Genomic DNA, 19394 nt, shown 5'->3' with positions numbered 1-19394 from the left:
TCACTTTAATAAAACAAATTTAGTGAGCTTATTTTAGAGATATGGAACCTCAAAACGAAAGGATATACACATTAAAAAATTGTGAAATTGATTGTACAGTTACATAAATTTGAATTATCATTCCATAAAATTTTCTGCACGGCTAGGAAGTTCAATAAGGTTGTATTTAAAACAAATCACAAGGTCTGCAATATTTTTATAAACCATCATTTCCAACGTTCTGCTCAATTCTTCAATCACTCAGACAAGAAATAAAGAATTAAATCTAATCAGGATCAAAGTACCTCAATAGTTCCGTCAAATGAACTTATCACTTCCACCAAACTGGGTCTGTCATTTGGCTCATCTGTCCACATCTTCTCCATCACCTCAACCATTTCTGTTCCTTCGATTCCTTCTGTCAGCGGTCGCACCCCATCCCTCATCATCTCCTGCGCTTCTTCTGCATTGCATTCACTCAAAGGCACTTCCCCGGTTGTCATCTCATGCAGAATCAGTCCAAGTGTGAAAACAACTGCCTTTTCAATTCCCTCTTCTTCATCTCCCGCTTCAGGTGCCTTCCATCGCTTCATTTCCTCTTTCTGTTTCTCTTCCTCTAATTCCTCTGACAATAGGTAGATTTCATTTTCATTTCCTTCCTCAACAAAGATTGCATATGGGCACAGCTGTCTTGCCATCATTTCCACCCTTTCGTCTCCAACTGAAATCAAATGCTCAAACAGCTCTGCAACTGCCAAAACCACCTTCTTCCCATCAACAACATCCATCGCTCTTGTTCCCATGGTGAAATTACCTTGAACGGAATGAATCGCCGAATACAATGTTTTGATGTTCTTTTTCTCCTTCTCTCGAAATGGATTCTTCGCTGATATCACGTTGAATGAATGTGATTGTGGTATTCCAGAAGCAGAAGCATTCTCAGAAAATGGTAATGGAGATTCTGAATATGAAACATCATTTTCATTCGGCTCCTCATCTCTCATTCCTCCTGCTTCCATCCCATCTTCTTCGTCGTTGTCGATCAACAGAGGTATTTGACTCGTCATCCCTTCCAGCAATGTTGATGGCATGTCACTCATCTCAAAGCTCCCTCCATTGTTTTCCCTTCTTCTCCTCTCAAGCTTCCCCATTATCTCCTCATTTTCCAATCTCTCTTTCTCAACTTTCTTTTCCATTTCCTTCAGTTTCTTTCGCAAAAGCACAACAACTGCAGCAAATATAAACATGAATATCACAAACAGCACACCCATCACAACAATCACAATCAAATTCCATGTTGATTTCTCTTCTTTTCCTCCCTCAGAAATCCTTTCATCTCCATTCACCTTGGAATCACTTCTGTTCTTCAGTATCTGTGGAGAAGTGGATTCCAATTGTTTTCCAAACAGAATCATCACAGAAACCTCTGTTTCTTCTCCAATCTTTGAAATATTTTCTGATGAGATTGTCCCAAGCACTTCCGTTTCTGAAACAAAACCATCTTCTTCAAACTGATGTGCCTCAACCAACTCCACATCTCCTGTTTTATACATCAGCATGAATGACAAATCACAAGGAAGAAGAAGTGCTCCCTTGAGTTTTATTGAAACATTGTTTCCGTTTTCAATGAGAGATGCCTCTTCGAGCTTTGGAATGAAGAAAGGAGATTGCCTTTCTCCTGATATTCCACCCAGGGTGCATTCATCATTCAGAATCCAAAGCGATGAGTTATCTTTCACTCCATCTCCTCCTTTCAAACTGGAAATGGTCAGTGAAGCAGAATCTGAGCAAATGATATTTCTACGAAGAGAGGGATATTTCTGAACAAAAGGATTATTGCTTGAGAAATTCCCGGCTTCAATTATAAAATTTCCTCCGCTAATTGTTATTCCACCTGATGAAGAATTCGATATTGTCACATCCTTCAGCACCAATGAAGAATTCGCTAAGTGAACAAGTGATCCATTCCATTTGCATATTTCTTCAAAAGAATTAATTCTGTCACTTTCCTTTTCTTTCTCAAGAACTCCAATAAATCGACATAAATCCATCAAAACATTCGTTGCATTGCTCACCTCCACAACACTTCCTTTTTCAGACAATGAAACACAATTCGTGCAAGTGCAGTTTGAAAGTGTTTTTTGAGCAGAAGTTGAAGAAACAGAGAGAACAGAAGGACCTCCTGAATTCCTTGAGCAGTTGTTGAATGAGGAGATTCCAATCGAAGTTGTTCCTGAATTTGAACCATGAATCGCAATGATGCAGCCTTCAGACAGCTCCACTTCATCAGCCACAACCCAATTAAATGCAACTTCTTTGCACTGCCCAATCACAAATATATCTGTTATTGATTCAATTTGTTCTAGTTTGAAATTTGTGATATTGATCTCATCTCCATTGCACAGAAGCGAAGGCTCCTTGAATGAAAGGAGTGATAGTGAGCAGTTGTCAACATGAAGAATTCCATTTGCAATGCTCAATAATGACGAGTTGAGAGCAACAGATGGAATGCTGTTTGACTCCACAACAGAAGAAAAATCAACAATTGAAAGAGAAAGCTGACCACTTGCTTCATGGATAATAGAACTTCCAGAATATGAAAACGACTTGCCAAAGAAAAACTTAACACTTTCGATCCGAACTTTCTCTGAAGTTGTGATAAGACTTCCCTCGCCTGTTATTGTTGAGTTCAGATGAACTGAAGCAGCTGAGGGAGATTCCAGCGAGTGTATGCTGACATTATGTGCACTGCATTCTCCATTGACGATCGTCCCCTTTGCGATTAGCAGTTGAGAATAAGATGAAGGAATGATGTGTTGCACCCCAACATCCATTGACTGACATGGGGCATTGAACTCTCCACATTGCTTGCTATCTGTGTGATTGTCTGCAACAGAAGACACGAATATTGTCTCGCTCTGGTATCTCATAACCCTCAGCAATAGATCTTCTTCCCCAATAAACGAATCTGTTGTGCAGCCCCACATTGCAAGCTCCTTCACAAAAGGTGCTCTGAAATCCAGCAAGAACTGTTCTTCAACTATTTGTGTTTCGATTGAGTGGCATCTCATATACACATCTCCCCCTCTGAACGCAGAGTTGTCTCTGAATGTGATATTTGACAACACAAAGTTCAGAGGCTTCTCAGCCACTGAGGAACACTCCAGAAACATCCACACGCCTCTTCCTGTGGTAGAGCAGAAGCTCTCAGAAATCGTGCAAAATGAGCAGTCGAAGCTTCCTCCCTCATTCAACCCACAAAACATCCCTCCTCCCTTGCCACACTTCAACCCTCCACATCTTTTCATCGTTGTGTTTCGAATCACCATTTTCAAAGGCTCATCATTGGTATTTCGAATGATGGGAATATCATCTGTCGTGTTCTGGGTGACTTCTTCGAATGAACTCCACTCAATAAGAACATCTTGTTCTTCTTCATTTTTCTCTCTCCCTGAACTCTTTGATATCCTCAATCCGCTTGCTCCATTCAGATAAACATTCTTCATTGTCAGATTTTTCACATATAGAATCGTTGTTGGCAAAACACAAATAACATCTTTTGCAAAACTGAATGATTGCATTGTCGCAAACTCCAATTGAACAGTTCCTCCATCTGCTTTGATCAGCCCATAATTAATAATGTCTTTCACACTTTCTTCCATTTTAGTGAATGAACAGTCCTTCACAGTCAACAATCCCTCGCTTGAGCCAACATGCATCAAAACGTTCATACGATTTTCGAATGATGTTGGGATCGCAAAGTCAATTAGTTCGAAATTTGTGGTCCCAGAAATCTTCATTACAGCTTCATCTGTTCCTCCAAGTGATGAATAACATTCCAAAGAGCACATATCTATATTATTTGAGCTTATTGAGATTCCACTGAGATCAACACATTTCTGAAGAATTCCTTTTCCAATGATGGTTATTTTCCTTTCATTTCCTTCAGGCAATCGATTTAAAGAATAATCAATTGAAAGACAAGGATAATCTGAAAGTCCACAAATGCACACGTCTTTTCCATCTCTTTCAATAAATATCTCTGAGCCAAATGTTCGCCAGAAATACACCAGCGGGATGGCATTCGTTGTGTCAATCCCATCAAAGCCTCTCATGGAATTTAATGAAATATCAGACAGATTCTCTGATACAAATGGAAGTGAGGTGTTTGTGATACTCTTTGTCAAGTTCAATGCTTCAACGAAAAGATCATTTCCATATCTCGCAACATTTGGCTTGTCTGCCTCAAAAATGGGTGATGAGATCATAAATGAAGAATAGTCATCAATCAACTTCAGTGCCATCCCTCCACCAAAGCCCGTCTTTTCTTCTTCTCCAGTTGGTGCTGTGCATTCTGTGAATGTGCATGAAATAATGTTCAATTGAGTATTCCCTTTCAGCTGAGCATTGATTGCCCCTCCTCTGCTTTCATCATTCAGCACAGAGCATCCATCAAAATCGCATTTTTCAATATTTATTTGTGTGTTCCTATTTTCATCGTTGCTATTATCAATGCTTACACAGCCTCCACTTCCAGCTGCTCTTTCAATTTCTGAAAAAATGCTGTTCGTCATGTTCAACCATTTGGTACTCATTGACTCTGTACTTGTTCCACTTCCAGACAACGAGATCAATGGACTTCCACTCAAATCAATCGATGAAGCAGAAAACGAATCAATATACAAGGTTTCAGACTCAACGGATAAAAACAGAAATGTCAATTCTGATAAAGAATTTTGAAGAATCAAAGAACAATGAGATAAAGACAGTTGTGAAGAAGAAGAAATGAAAATGGAGTGTGATGAAAAAGAAGAAGGAAGAGAAAAGATAAGTGTTGATAAGACTGTTTCAACATTTGCTGAAATCATAGATGAATTGGATGTTGAACTTGAATCAGAGACTGTCCAACCACTCTGATCATCATTTCCTTTGATTTCATGCTTTTGATCAATAAAGTCCAATTCATCACTCATCGCAACCATTCCATTCACAACAACTTTCTTTGTTCCTGTTTGCCTTGTGAGGGAGTGCTTCATTGTCAAACAGGGAAATTGGACTATTCCACAATGAGAATGGTCAGATGCCTCAGAATTGCTCACATATATTTCTTCTGGGGTGGGAAGGAGATAGATGCACAGTGGGATTGCTACACTCGTATTTCCATTGTCATATCCTCTCACTTTGTCAACAGAGTCCAAAGAGGCTGAAACACAAGAGATCTTTTGAGGATTTACGATCACTTCCAGATTTTGTGATAAGACGAAGATATCGCTTCCCCACTTGGCTGTGTTTGTTCCGAATGAAGAGGAAATCAGGAAATCGGGATTTTCATTCAATAATCGAAGAAGGATTCCTCCCCCAAATCCATATGTTGCAGAGCAATAGCACCCATCAAAAGATCCACCTTTCACTTTAACTTCATTTCCATTCCCAACACACAGCATTATCGATCCTCCATCAGTTGATGTTCTGCATCCACATCCTTCAAAAGTGCTCGAATTCAGATCAATATTTGCCTTATCGTTGGAAAACGAAATCACAGCTGCTCCGCTGGTTGTTCTTTCAATCCCAATAAAAGTGCACTCTGAAAGTGTCAATGAGATCTCATTTGTTGAAGAAAGCGAAAACAACGAAACAGTGGAGATAGTCTTTGCACAGTTCACATTTTCCATCTTCAACATCCCACTCTGAACATTTATCAGCTCAGTGGTGAACGCTGTTTCTGAAGATTGTCCGCTCCCAAAAGATATGTTCAGTCCACTTATATGCATCTCTCCTGCTCCTGTAATCTCAAACAGCCTTGACCCACGGTTATTCAGATGAACCGAGTCATGCACAAGAACAAAGTCCCTGGCAGTCAATGTTCCCGCTGATACAGAAAAAAGAGACAACCCAGATGCTTCAAATTCTATTTGAACTGTTGAACTCAAATCACTTTGGCCATATATTGTGAAAGTGTTAATTCCACAATCCACTTTCTTGGTTTCTGTTATCGTTCCTGTGAGTATCTCAATATCTGTGGCAATATCAGGAATAAGCTGAGTCAAGCAATGCCTGAGAGTTCCACAAGGATGAATTTCATTCAGTCCACACGCATATGTGTCAGTTGCATAAGGTTGTGTTTCAGTCGAAGAAACAAATCTCATTATTCCAAAATCGTTTCGAAGCCATTCACTTTTATCAATCACTGCATATGTATCTGTGCTAACTCTATTTGTTGTATTCCTTGTTGAATAGCAGGTCGAATCAATGTTGTTTGATGTTGAATCTTGAAGGACAATATCATGACCTCCTTTCATACATGAATTATTGTGAAAAAAGCAGAAATAAAACAATGTTCCATTATTATTTGAATTAATTTGTTGATATACAGCACCAGCTCCATTCATTGAATAACAGTTACAGAATTTGCAATTTGAAAAAACAACTTTATCTGTTGCGAAAAAATGTTCTATCGCGCCTCCGATCCCGTTAGTTGAGTGATTGCTTCGACAATTATCAAACAATGAATTGATGATGCATTCTTTCTGCCTTTTTGTATTTGTGGGACGAATATCCATTGCCCCTCCATCGTTGCCGGATGAGCAATTTCGAAAGGTGCAATCGTCGACCATTGATTGCACATACACATTCTCCACCCTAATTCCTCCTCCTCCACCATCTCCTTTTAATGAAGCACATGTGCATTGAGAAAATGATGAATGAAGCACAATGCATTCAGCGATTTTCAAAGCATAAATTCCTCCTCCTCTTGTGGATGAAGCATTACATCTTGTAAATGACGAATTTTCAACTCGAAGGATGGCTTTTTCATTGTCATGAACATAAAGTGCACCTCCTTGTTCGGCTATGCAATCAATCCATTCACATAAAGAAAAGGATTTATTTGCTGTTGAATCAATATGCACTTTTTTCTTCAAAGTATTTGCTTCTCTTTTTCCGTTGCGTATTGTTGTGTTTTTGCAGTTAAATTCCGCTGAAGAATATGATCCACTTGAAATCCCTCCTTCAAATACATTAACAGAAGAATAAATGAGGCAGTTCTCCATTAAACTCAACAAACATGAATGCGCCATTTGATAATCACTGTTATTGTCTAATTTCACTGACATGTTCTTGAAGACACAATCATGAATCTGTTCCATTTTGCTCTTTCCAGACAGCAGGAAATAGTCTGATGATGAAACGGTCAGATCTGCAACGATGGAATTTCTCAAAACAGCAATATTTGAATCATCAGATGAAAATATGAGGCTGGAAGGGTTTAAATTCTTTTGGGGGATCAAACTCATATTTGTGAAACAGATTGCCCCGCTTTGCAAAAGAAACGGTGATTCCGATTTTCGGTGGGAAATGCAGGAATCCAACATCAAATTCGACTTGTCTGTTATTAGCACACATGCTGAAGAAGAATGTTCAATTGCCACATTTTTCAGTCCAACTGTAGAATTGTGCAATCCCAAAAATGTGTTTTTCACTGTAGAAAGTCCTGACTGTAATCTTTTCACTTCCAACAATGCATTCCGCTCAGATAAGTAATTGGCATCAGTCTCTGACAGATATTGTGCATCATTTGAATAACCTGAACACAAATAAAGAGAATTATTGAAAAAATTACAATTCGAAAGAATACCTTTGCTTTGAAATGTGGCACTTCCAGAGACATATTGTGCTTCAAATGTCTTTCCAAGAATCAAGCATGCAAAAATGAACAAAAGCATTCTCAAGCGGAATTAAAATCAATTTTGATTATCAAACATCATATTATATAAATGATCATGATAAAATACATTTGAAAAAACAAACATGAATGAAAACTGAATAAATTTTTATGAAAAAATAAGTTATATTTAATATGTTTTCGACAAAAATTAAAGATAAAATTCAGTTATTTTTTAGTCATTTGTTTTGTTATTATTATCAATAATTTAATTCGTAGAAAATAAACTGTATTACAGAAAATGATGGAAAAAATTGACAAAATACAGCACTTTGTTCATTCATTTTCAAGAACACAATTATTGATTTTATTGTTGTCATATTATTTTTGTGCATTAAATTTTTGCTATCTATTTGATAAGTCTGAAACAACGTTCAAATGCATGGTCTTCAAAAGTGTGTAAAATTAGAACATTTATGGATTTTTCTAATTACAATGAATTAATTATCTTTTGTGTTAAACATCAAAGAAAACATTCTTTTTTAACCCATACGAATTTTTAATGAATGAATTGAAGAGAAAAACTTGTGAACAAATGATTGAAGTTTATGAGGAGTCAAATAATTATATCTTATGTTGAGAAACAATATTCAAGGATTTTGAAGTGAGACAGAAAGCAATTTCCATGAGACTTTATCAATGGAGCTTTGCGAACAAATATAAAGAAAATGGATTTTGCTTTCAGTAGGCTACAGAAAAAAGTATTTAAAGAAGAAGAGACAACAAAAATGCTAAAAAATATATTTTTCTTTTCTGTTTTGTGGAATAATTATTTATAATCATTTATCCATTTAGCCCCTATTTGATTCAGTGCTGGATAAACAACCATTGAATATTATTTATTTTGAGGGACCTTTTTGAAATTCTTTGGGGCCGAAAAAGCGAATGTTCATGCTTTTGAATTTATTACTATTATTGCTTGGTCAAAGAACATAGGGTCAGAAATTTATCATATCCCCTTTTTTTTATCGGGACCTAAATTTTCTGGCTCACTGGAGCACTTTCAGAAAAAAATAAATAATAGGAAACCTTTTTTAAACTTTTATATACTATTCCAGAAAATATTTTTAATTATTTTTATTTCTGTAAATAGATCTGGAATTTTTTGTTTTATTTTTCTGATCAAAGACTTGCTCATATTTTCACGAGCTTTTTGTTTTGAGTGTTTTGAGTTATATCATTGTTTATAAACTTGACTTTTTAATGTTTTTGGTTATTTTTTGATATTAAACACTTCGTTTTTTTATTATTTTTTCCATTTCACATTATTTCGATAAAATAAAGAATGCATTTGAAATTTTTGTTGCCATGTTTTTATTTGTTGAATAATAGTTTTAAAACAAATTGTTACGCGAAACGCAAAATTTTTGAAATTAAAGAATGTAATTTGAAGTTTAAAACTCAAAAATACACAAAAACAAGTTTTTTGAAATAATAATCTCGATCATAAAAAATTAAAGATTTTCATCCTTTTGAATACCTTTGTTTTTAGATAATTTTCATATTTTGACTTTTAACAAGACAAAAAATCTCCTTTGTTCCAATAAAATCTTCTATTTATCGAAATATAGTGAAATGGAAAAAATAATAAAAAAACGAAGTGTTTAATATCAAAAAATAACCAAAAACATTAAAAAGTCAAGTTTATAAACAATGATATAACTCAAAACACTCAAAACAAAAAGCTCGTGAAAATATGAGCAAGTCTTTGATCAGAAAAATAAAACAAAAAATTCCAGATCTATTTACAGAAATAAAAATAATTAAAAATATTTTCTGGAATAGTATATAAAAGTTTAAAAAAGGTTTCCTATTATTTATTTTTTTCTGAAAGTGCTCCAGTGAGCCAGAAAATTTAGGTCCCGATAAAAAAAAGGGGATAGGGTCAACTTTTTAATGGGACTTTTTCCCTTGTTGGCACTTTTTTTGTTTTTGACTGCCAACTTTCAACAAACGTTGATTGGCTTTCAGTACTTCAAAAAACCTTTTTTACAAGTTTAACACAATTTATTTACAGTTTGTTTTTTAATTTTTGCTTATTACACATTGAGAAATTACGTTTTTTTGTTAAATTTGAAAGGACTTTTACCAGCCAACTAGGCAACGTCCAAGAAATTGGATACTTGTTTTATATTGCATTTGCTTCGAACTATTAATCTTTAAATTCTTTTTTTTCATAAACACTTTTTTCTTGTTTTTTTCACATTTCATTTTTTTAACAACATTCTAACATAAAACCGATTATTTCTTTGTTCATATAATGAAATGATAAAAATAAAAATTTGATATGAAAAACAAATAGTCTGATAATAAAGTGTTGAAAAAATAAAACATTAATTTTTTCTATTTAACTTAAACGGACAAATGGCGCAAACAAAAAATGATCTTCGATCAAACTTTTGTTACGAAGTTTAGTTAGAGACAAATAGAAAATGAGAATGTTTTATTTTTTCAACACTTTATTATTAGACTATTTGTTTTTCATATCAAATTTTTATTTTTATCATTTCATTATATGAACAAAGAAATAATCGGTTTTATGTTAGAATGTTGTTAAAAAAATGAAATGTGAAAAAAACAAGAAAAAAGTGTTTATGAAAAAAAAGAATTTAAAGATTAATAGTTCGAAGCAAATGCAATATAAAACAAGTATCCAATTTCTTGGACGTTGCCTAGTTGGCTGGTAAAAGTCCTTTCAAATTTAACAAAAAAACGTAATTTCTCAATGTGTAATAAGCAAAAATTAAAAAACAAACTGTAAATAAATTGTGTTAAACTTGTAAAAAAGGTTTTTTGAAGTACTGAAAGCCAATCAACGTTTGTTGAAAGTTGGCAGTCAAAAACAAAAAAAGTGCCAACAAGGGAAAAAGTCCCATTAAAAAGTTGACCCTATGATAAATTACTGACCCTATACCTTGAAAAATGAATAAACAGTGAATTTTCATATGTGGAACGAATATGGAGTTTGGGCTTCGAGCTGTTTTGGATAATGCATTGAATGAAAAGATAGAACAGACATTGAATGGTTGATTTTTAGTAATCTGGATGGAATTGGAAAGAGAATATAAACTCGTTTCATTTATTTGTGGCAAAAATCGACACATTTGGAAATTGTGCAACGAAAGGAATACAAAGTTGGAAAATTTACTTGCAAAACAGAGAAAATGGAAGGAATGATGAATTTAAATGCAGAAAACGAACATTGATGATGAGAGGAAAATTATAAAAAATGGCTTTGAAAACAGGTTTTGAACGTTTGTTATTATTTTTTATTTTTATTTTTATTTTTAATTTTATTATTATGCATTCGAAAGAACGAGGGATTTGATGATTTAAAAGAAGAATAAGAAGAAGAATTAGAGAAAGAGGAGGAGGAGGATGAAGAAGAGGAAGAAGAAAGAGGAGAAAAATGAAGAAAAGACAATTTGGTTGGAGAAGAGAAGATTTTGGAGGAAGATAAAAGAGAAGAAGAAGAAGAAGAAGAAGAAGAGGAGGAGGAGGAGGAGAAGGAGAAGAAGAGGGAGAAGAGGGAGAAGAAGAAGAAGAAGAAGAAGAAGAAGAAGAAGAAGAAGAAGAAGAAGAAGAAGAAGAAGAAGAAGAAGAAGAAGAAGAAGAAGAAGATGGAGAGTGGAATGAAAGAAGGAGAAGAGAACAAGATGGAAGAAGATGTATGGATCAAGAACGAGGTGAACAAGACAACAAGCGATATTCGTTCTGGAATGGAGAAAGATATTTCTTCTTCTTCTTCTTCTTCTACTTCTTCTTCTTCTTCTCTGCATCTCTTTTGAGTTGTCTCTATTGACATCATCTAAAATTCTTTTGGTTTTTGCTATTTTTTAATTTTGCAATATTTTTCTGTCAATTGACAGAAATGAAAAATTAAATAAAATTGAATTAAATAAAAATTAAAAGAGAAAAGTCATTTACGCAACACACATCAAAACAAAATAGCAGTTAACTATAATTATGAATATTTTATCTCAGTAACAATTTTTTCGCTAGAGTTGTTTTTTGATGAAAATCGAAACAACCAACTCATTACATGTTTGAAACCATATTCTCAAGCAAAACTCATTTTTGGACATTTGAGTATCCATATTGTTCTCGAAATCCAACAACGTTTTCTTCCTCAAATCTTATTTATTTCCATTTTCTTATTGTAATCTGTTGGAAACCATTTAGCAATTTCAGAGGGAAAAAAACTTTTTCACAAAAGAGAAAGAAAAAAGAGATAAAATTAAACATTTGTCAAGGAAAATTAGTTTTGATAAAAGACAGTTAAAAAGTCAGAAAATCCAAATCAGGAAATTCCAGAGAATGATGCGAAATGGAAATTAAAATGGAAATGAACGAATTAACATTATCCTTCAAAAGAACCTCTCAATTTCATACCTGTGGAATTATCAATAAAAAAGAAAACAGACTCATCCAATGATTCCGCGAATAAAAAGATCAACAATAGATTGATTTCACACAATTCTTTCAGAAAACATCAAAATAAACAAATAAATAACGTCGGAGGAACATTTATGTCTGTTTTTTTTTGAAAGATATTCAAATTTCAATCGAAATAATAAAAGTTTTCCCAAAAAAAAAAAAAAAAAAAAAAAAAAGAAAAAAGAAAAAGAAAAAAAAGAAAAAGAAAAAAGAAAAGAAAAGAAAAGAAAAGAACAAGAAAGAAAGAAAGGAAAAAAAAATTATCCAAATCAATCAACACTATGCATTTCAGTAAACTCGTGTTAAAGTCTTTAATTTCAACACACACTGAAAAGCAAATACATTTTAAAAATAGAAAATTCTCAATATTTGGGAAAATTTGCTACTCACAATTATTTTGTCCAATCAATTTTCATCCACTCCGGTGGTTGGCATTTATGGAATATAATCCAGTACATTGCCATTGCAAATCCATGTTTATCTCTAAGTTCAATGTCGTGTCTCATCCACTCAGGCGGTTCTGTTTCAACGTTTCCAATCCAGAACATCGCCATGGTCAATCCGTTTCCGCTTGCAAGCGTTATGTCATGTCTCATCCAAGTTGGTGGTTCTGTTTTCACTTTTTCGATCCAATGCATGGCCATTGTCCATCCATGCTTATCACCAAGCGTAATGTCGTGCCTCATCCACATTGGCGGTTCTGTCTTGATATAAGCAATCCAAAGCATTGCCATTGTTTTCCCTTCCTTATCGCCAAGTGTGATTTCATGCCTCATCCATTCTGGTGGATTTTTCTTGACAAACTGAATCCACCACATCGCCATTGTGTCTTCGTCTTTATCGGTAAGTGTGATATCATGTCTCATCCATTTTGGTGGGTCTGTTTGGATTTCTTGAATCCACAGCATGGCCATTGTTGATCCATAATAATTTCGAAGTGTGATGTCATGTCTCATCCATTCTGGTGGTTCTGTCTTGATATAAGCAATCCATATCATTGCCATTGTGTTTCCTTTTTTATCAGCAAGTTTAATATCGTGCCTCATCCACTCTGGCGGCTCCTTTTCAACATCCACAATCCACAGCATGGCCATTGTACTTCCATCCTTGTTACCCAGCTGAGCATCGTGTCTCATCCACTCCGGTGGTTCAGTTTTCACTCTATCAATCCATATCATAGCCATTGTTCCACTTTCTCCTTTTCCTAGTGTTATGTCATGCCTCATCCATTCCTGAGGCTCTGTTTTGACTTCATAAATCCAATTCATGGCCATTGTCCATCCTTTCTTGTCAGCTAATGAAGCATCATGCCTCATCCATTCTGGGGGTTCTCTTCTAACAACTAATATCCATATCATTGCCATTGTATAACCATCCTTATTCGAAAATGCAGAGTCGTGCCTCAGGTAAAGTGCGGTTCTGTCTTGATAAAATAAATCCAGAACATCGCCATTGTCCTTCCATTATTATCGACAAGTGTGTTGTCATGCTTCATCCATTCCGGAGGAACTGTTCTCTTGAAAATAATCCAATACACGGCCATCGTCCAGCCATTTTTATCTTTAAGAATTTTTTCATGCCTCGTCCACATTGGCGGTTCTGTCTTGATATAAGCAATCCATATCATTGCCATTGTTTTCCCTTTTTTATAGCCAAGTGTTATTTCGTGTCGTATCCACTTTGGAGGTTCTGTCTTTAAGTATGCAATCCACTTCATAGCCATTGTCCTTCCATCCTCATCAGCAAGTGTTATGTCATTCCTCATCCATTCAGGCGGTTCTGCCTTTAAATAAAAGCCCCACAGAATGGCCATAGTCCAGCCATCCTTCTGAGAAAGTGTAACATCATGCCTCATCCATTCAGGCGGTTCAGTTCTTAAGTAATAAATCCACATCATGGCCAATGTCCATCCCGAGTTATCATTTAGTGTAATATCATGTCTCATCCATTCTAGTGGTTCTGTCTTCACATGACTTATCCACAGCATTGCCATTGTTCTTCCATAATTATCTTTTAACGTAATTTCATGCCTCATCCATTCCGGAGGTTCTATTTTAACATTCACAATCCACATCATACCCATTGTCCATTCATTCCTATTGGCAAGTGTGATATCATGTCTCATCCATTCTGGTGGTTCTGTTTTTATTTTATCTATCCAATGCATGGCCATTGTCTGTCCTTCTTTGTCTGCAACTTCATTGTTGTGTCTCATCCACTTGGGTGGTTCTGTCTTGACATGATAAATCCATATCATAGCCATTGTCCATCCGTTATTATTTGTTAGTTTTATATCATGCCTCATCCATTCTGGTAGGTCTGTTTGAACAAATTGAATCCAATGCATGGCCATTGTTTTTCCATCTCTATCGACAAGTGTTATATCGTGTCTTATTTCTATTGGTGGTTCAGTCTTTTTTTCAAAAATCCATCTCATTGCTTTTGTTCTTCCTTCCTCGTCCTTAAAAGAGAGATCACTATTCTCGTTTTGCGAGTCAGTGTTGCTTTCAATTATTTCGCTTATTGCTTCAGTTTTGCAGCTCATTTCACCCTGTAAGAATGGAAAATATAAACGGCAATAGAAATTCAATGAAAACAATAAATATTATATAAACGATCAGAATGATCGTTCAATAATAAAATTGAAGTGATTCTTTAGAAAATTGTTTTTGAAATCCATCATGTAATTGAAGAATCTATATTTGATGAATGAAAATGAGACGATGTATTTCAAATCGAATTGAAATGCATTTGCAAGTTTTCATTTTTAATGCGGAAAGGTTCATTTTCACACTTATCATGATTCACCATAGAACCCTGAAAGCAGTCCAGAAAACTATTTGGGTTTTATTATGTATTTGAATGCATTATTTTGACTGGTCAACCAATATTGAAATTGAATTACTTTTTATTCTGAATGAATATTTTTCATTTTATCGGCTTTTGTGGTTTTATTTCCATTACATAATCAGTACAGCTATTTGTGTTTTATCTGACGGGATTCAAGGAATACATCACGTGCGCACTTATGTTTTGAAAAATATTTCTGAGTGTTAATGAAATAGGAGACGATAGTGGAATGATGAAGAAAATGTTTTATTTTGAATTTGGTTTTTGATTAATCAATATATTTTCACTTTGATATATTTGGAAGCAGAGCAGAAGCAGAAATCACGAAAATTATTGAAAGCGGGATTTCTCGTTATGCAGAGTGGTTATCAAGTTCAGACAGCGAATTCATATGGAAAGTGCCCAGAGTGATGGGATTTGGAAGGAAATTGGAGATGATATTTTTCGAAGAAAAAAAGGTTTTTCAATGATGAGGGTAGAATTGAGCAAAATACATAAATTTCACATTATTCAGAAGAGCATAAAATAGATGTACTTGATGGAGAAACGACTGATAGAAAGGATGATTTGCGAATCAGATGAGGAAACACTTGAAAAGAGAAGGAATAACGATATTTCAAAAGAAAATCTTTGTCAATGGAATTAAATCATGGATTACAGCTTTCACAAGTTTCTGAAGGTTTGCTATTATTTTTTTAGAAGTGATTATTATTTTGTTTTAAGAATGCTGAAAGAGCGAAGGATTATATGGCTTTGAAAAAGAAAAAGAAAAGCAAGGAAGGAAAAATACAGACGGACATATGAAATGCGAGATATTTCGAGAATGCCTGGCATTTACATTTGGCGAAGAATAAGTTTTTGAGGAAAGATGATTTTTTGTGAAAAAGGGGAAGCGAAAATGGAAGAGACAGAATGGAAAAGGGACTGCTCAATCTTTCCAATTATTTGTTCAAAAGAGAGAAACGGTCATGTTGAGATTGTTACGAATTCGAGGAATATTGTTTGCCAGAAAAAGACAGACGCCTGAAGAAGAGAATTTCATCGAATTTTTCCGTTGATATTTATTGGATCTCATCTTCTCAAGTTTCAATCGCCCCATTCTATTCTTTCATCATCATCTTCTTCTGCTTCAAATGAATCGACATCATGTCACTCAGCTTCTCCTTCTTTATCGTCACCCACTTCATCTGTTGTGAATTCTTCATCAATTGCATCAGCATCAGAGATAAAGAGAAAAATGAAATGGAAACGAAGAAACTTGCTTAAGGAAGGATATTTTGTACAGAAATTGAAAATACAGTATTTTTCGAAAGGGAAATGAAGACAGGCAAGAAAACACGCCCCAAACAAGAGAAGATGTTGTTCATCATGATCAAGAGCTTGACAGAATTCAGATTTTGAGATCGAAGTGGGACACATTTTGTGGAATCTTTCTGATGCCTCATGGCTTCTGTGAGATTTTTACCTTAATCCAACAGATTGAACAGATAATAGCAACTGCAGCATTCTCTGTTTCTGAATTGATCTTTTCACATGCCCCTCATTTAATTCTTCTGATTTTGGTTCAGAACGACAATTCTTTCATCGTCAGCATTTCTTCTTCTTCATCTTCTCATTTCAACTCCTCACCTTAAGAAACCCAATTCTTTCTTTTCCCACCACTTAAAAAATGAGAGCGTTTGTGACTGATTGACCTTTGCAAGGAAATGAGGAAATTGTGATTGTGTAACTTGAGGAGCTTCAAGCAAAAATTGTTGGATTCACGAGAAAGCTTCTTGTGGCAGAAATGGCACAGAATTCTTCTCTTCGCTAAGCGCCTTAGGTATTCTTCGTCAGCTTCTCCATTGCTGAGGCGGAGAAGCGAAGAGAAGAAGGCGACAGTGGATGAACAGATTTCATCATTGTCATCAGAGCCAGAAATTGACCCTTCGGATGCCTCTGACGCAGCGGAGTCAAATACGTCGGAAGCGGAGATTAACAACATCGAGAGGAGGCTGCGGATTGTTGTGGAAAAATCAGATGAAGTGAATGCAGTGAAAAAGAAATCGTTGCTGAGGATTCTACAAGCTCCGCAAGGTTATACTGAAGCGTGGAGGGTGTTGTTGAATGGGGGTGTTGTGTGTGTACCCCGTGGCGCTTTCTGCGATGCTTTCAGTTTTGAGAGTGGTGACAGTTCACACTCTTGCAGAGTCTGTGAGCACGAAGTTGAAGGGCAAGTGGATCTTTGCGGCTGCAGATGTGAATGCGTTCCCGTCGGTCTATGATCTATTTAACTCTTCAATGCATTTATTTCGATCACAACAGTCGAGGCGTGTGGTGATGATTCTGAATGATGAAGTGATGGAGCGAGGGGTTGCAGTGCATGAAGTGGTGGAGATTTTTGAGAAAGGGGAGACAAAGAGGAAGGTGAAGGGAATGAGACGAATGGCGGCTATCTGACAGCGCACAGAGAATTTGTGGAGAGAATGAAAGAGAACTTGGGGAAGCTGGAAGAAGCAATGGCACTGCTGGTTGTGGAGGCGCTTGGGCTGAGTCGGCTGAGGTTTGTGAAGGCGGGGGCTGAGGCGGATTCAGACAAACAGCATTCAATAGAGACTAAATTGTGCTGTTCTTCATCAGACTATTCCATTCAACAGGAGATTTCAAGAACAGAAAAAGAAGCAGCAGATGTGTCTTGTGTTACTTCAGATAAAAGTGAAGGAAGTGTTAGGAACAGGTGGAAATGTCGAAGAAAGGCTTGGCGATAAATGAGGAACAAGGGGAAGAGGGCAGCTCTATTGATTTGGAGAAAAATAGGAAGAGCAGATTCTGAATGAGGGATGACTGCATTTGAGGTTTTAGAGGCTGATCGATAAGAGAAAGTATGAGAGCTGAAGTGACTATCTGGTGATGAAGAAGGTGTTGGATGAGGCTGTGGAGCTGTGTGCATAGCAGGAGTGAATGGTGGGGAAGCCAGTTGTGGAAGGGATGATACAGTCGGACCAGACGATGATTCATCACGTTTGTTGGGGAAGGATGTTTGGGAGGAGAAGAGAGAAGAGAAGAGAAGAGAAGAGAAGGGGGTGGGAGTGTGTGTTTGGCAAAGGATTTGGCGTTGTTTCATTTTAATAAAGACAGACAGAGAGAGACGATGGACGAGTTTGTTGCGATAGGGGAGGTTGTGCTGCAGGAAAGTGTGCTTTCTATAGCTCTGTGGGATGCGACGAATGCAATCCGACAAGTGTACCACAGGAAAGGGATGATTGGGGTGTTTGGTGTTTTGTATTGTGTGTTTGAAGACGAGTCTGATTCGTTGGCAGTGAAGTTGGAGTTCCTGTGAATGTTATATTTTCTGCTTCAAAGCATCAAGATAGAGTCTGGAAACAGCCTCCATCCACCCTTATCTGGAACTGCTGCTTTGCATGTGCACGCTCCCTCCTCTGATTCTGCGCATTCAATTTCTGCTCAACCTCTGACTTCTTCGAGTTCTGTCTGCAACTTTGTGTCTGCTGCTGAAGTTCCAAGGGTTCTCTCTGCTCGTTTATCAAATCCAATAAAGGCACCAGATGGATGGTGATTGAGGCAGTCCTCTCAAGTCTTATTGCCCTTTCAAAGGCATGAGCTGGAGCAGAATCTGTTGGCCTTCATTTCCCCTGTCCCAACAGCATGATGAAAAAACGACTGTGCTTCGCTGAAAACATATTTCAAAAACCACAGGCACATCTTATTGACTGCCAAAGCAGAAGATGGCTGGAGTAACAACACTTGAACCAAAGTCCAATCACATTGCTTTGCATTCATTTCTTTGTCTTATTTCACTGTGAATATTCTGCTTTCCACATTTCACGTCACTTTACTTGTCCAAAAGCGTTCCAAACTGTTCTTCTCCTTTGTGTCTCACAATTCAGTCTTTTTTGTTCAAACTTTCTTTTTCTCAGAATTCTGTCCTCTTTTCATCTTCAGTAAATTAAACATCAGTTGAATTTGTTTTTATCTCATACTCAAAAGAAAATTGAGTTGTTTCACAGCCCATGTTCATGAAAATCTGTTTTCCAAAATTGAAATTCATTGCATCCCCATTCTCATTTCATTTTTCTGAAAGGAAAAGATTGATGATTTTTAGAAAAAAATTTGAGTCCTGGGGTTCAAACAGGTTACAGATAGAAATATCGCAAAAGTCAATGGGACAGTGAAAAATACACACATGCAGATTTTTTTCATCAAATCATGTAATTGTTGTTTTTCTATTGATTATCCAATCTCCAAAAACATCTTGTTGATTTCCAAAATTGTTTTTTCAGTGATTCGTGCAAACATCAGATAGAACATATCTCATTTTGAATGACAAATTAATTAACTGTTCACTCATTTTGAATGTTGATATTCCAGTTCAAAGATAATAATTTGATCATTTCATCCATAACTCATA

The 19394-nt window shown here is 35.9% G+C and overlaps 4 protein-coding genes across 4 annotated transcripts; 1 reads left to right on the top strand and 3 right to left on the bottom strand.

Moving 5' to 3' along the window:
* Nucleotides 1-275: 275 nt before the first annotated feature.
* On the bottom strand, nucleotides 276-7700 carry MONOS_15284 (uncharacterized protein; the record flags this gene model as incomplete). The annotated part of the gene is made up of 5 exons (XM_067868149.1): nucleotides 276-6204; nucleotides 6484-6826; nucleotides 7043-7174; nucleotides 7379-7561; nucleotides 7613-7700. The coding sequence occupies 5 exons, from the start codon at nucleotides 7698-7700 to the stop codon at nucleotides 276-278; spliced, it is 6675 nt and encodes a 2224-aa protein (XP_067730850.1).
* A 4828-nt stretch (nucleotides 7701-12528) lies between these two features.
* On the bottom strand, nucleotides 12529-13500 carry MONOS_3534 (uncharacterized protein; the record flags this gene model as incomplete). Its single annotated transcript, XM_067873540.1, has 1 exon — nucleotides 12529-13500. One exon carries the CDS (start codon nucleotides 13498-13500, stop codon nucleotides 12529-12531), a length of 972 nt encoding a protein of 323 aa, XP_067730849.1.
* Nucleotides 13501-13538: 38 nt separating this feature from the next.
* MONOS_3535 (uncharacterized protein) lies at nucleotides 13539-14681 on the bottom strand (the record flags this gene model as incomplete). The annotated part of the gene is made up of 1 exon (XM_067873541.1): nucleotides 13539-14681. The coding sequence occupies one exon, from the start codon at nucleotides 14679-14681 to the stop codon at nucleotides 13539-13541; it is 1143 nt and encodes a 380-aa protein (XP_067730848.1).
* A 2770-nt stretch (nucleotides 14682-17451) lies between these two features.
* MONOS_3536 (uncharacterized protein) lies at nucleotides 17452-18305 on the top strand (the record flags this gene model as incomplete). The annotated part of the gene is made up of 2 exons (XM_067873542.1): nucleotides 17452-17689; nucleotides 18100-18305. The coding sequence occupies 2 exons, from the start codon at nucleotides 17452-17454 to the stop codon at nucleotides 18303-18305; spliced, it is 444 nt and encodes a 147-aa protein (XP_067730847.1).
* Between the last annotated feature and the right edge of the window lie 1089 nt (nucleotides 18306-19394).

The sequence above is a fragment of the Monocercomonoides exilis genome, assembly GCF_001643675.1.
Source record: "Monocercomonoides exilis strain PA203 chromosome Unknown scaffold13-1861174, whole genome shotgun sequence".
In the NCBI taxonomy this organism is placed as follows: domain Eukaryota; phylum Preaxostyla; order Oxymonadida; family Polymastigidae; genus Monocercomonoides; species Monocercomonoides exilis.
Note: the sequence above shows the minus strand (reverse complement) of the source record. Positions and strands in the feature narration are given on the sequence as shown.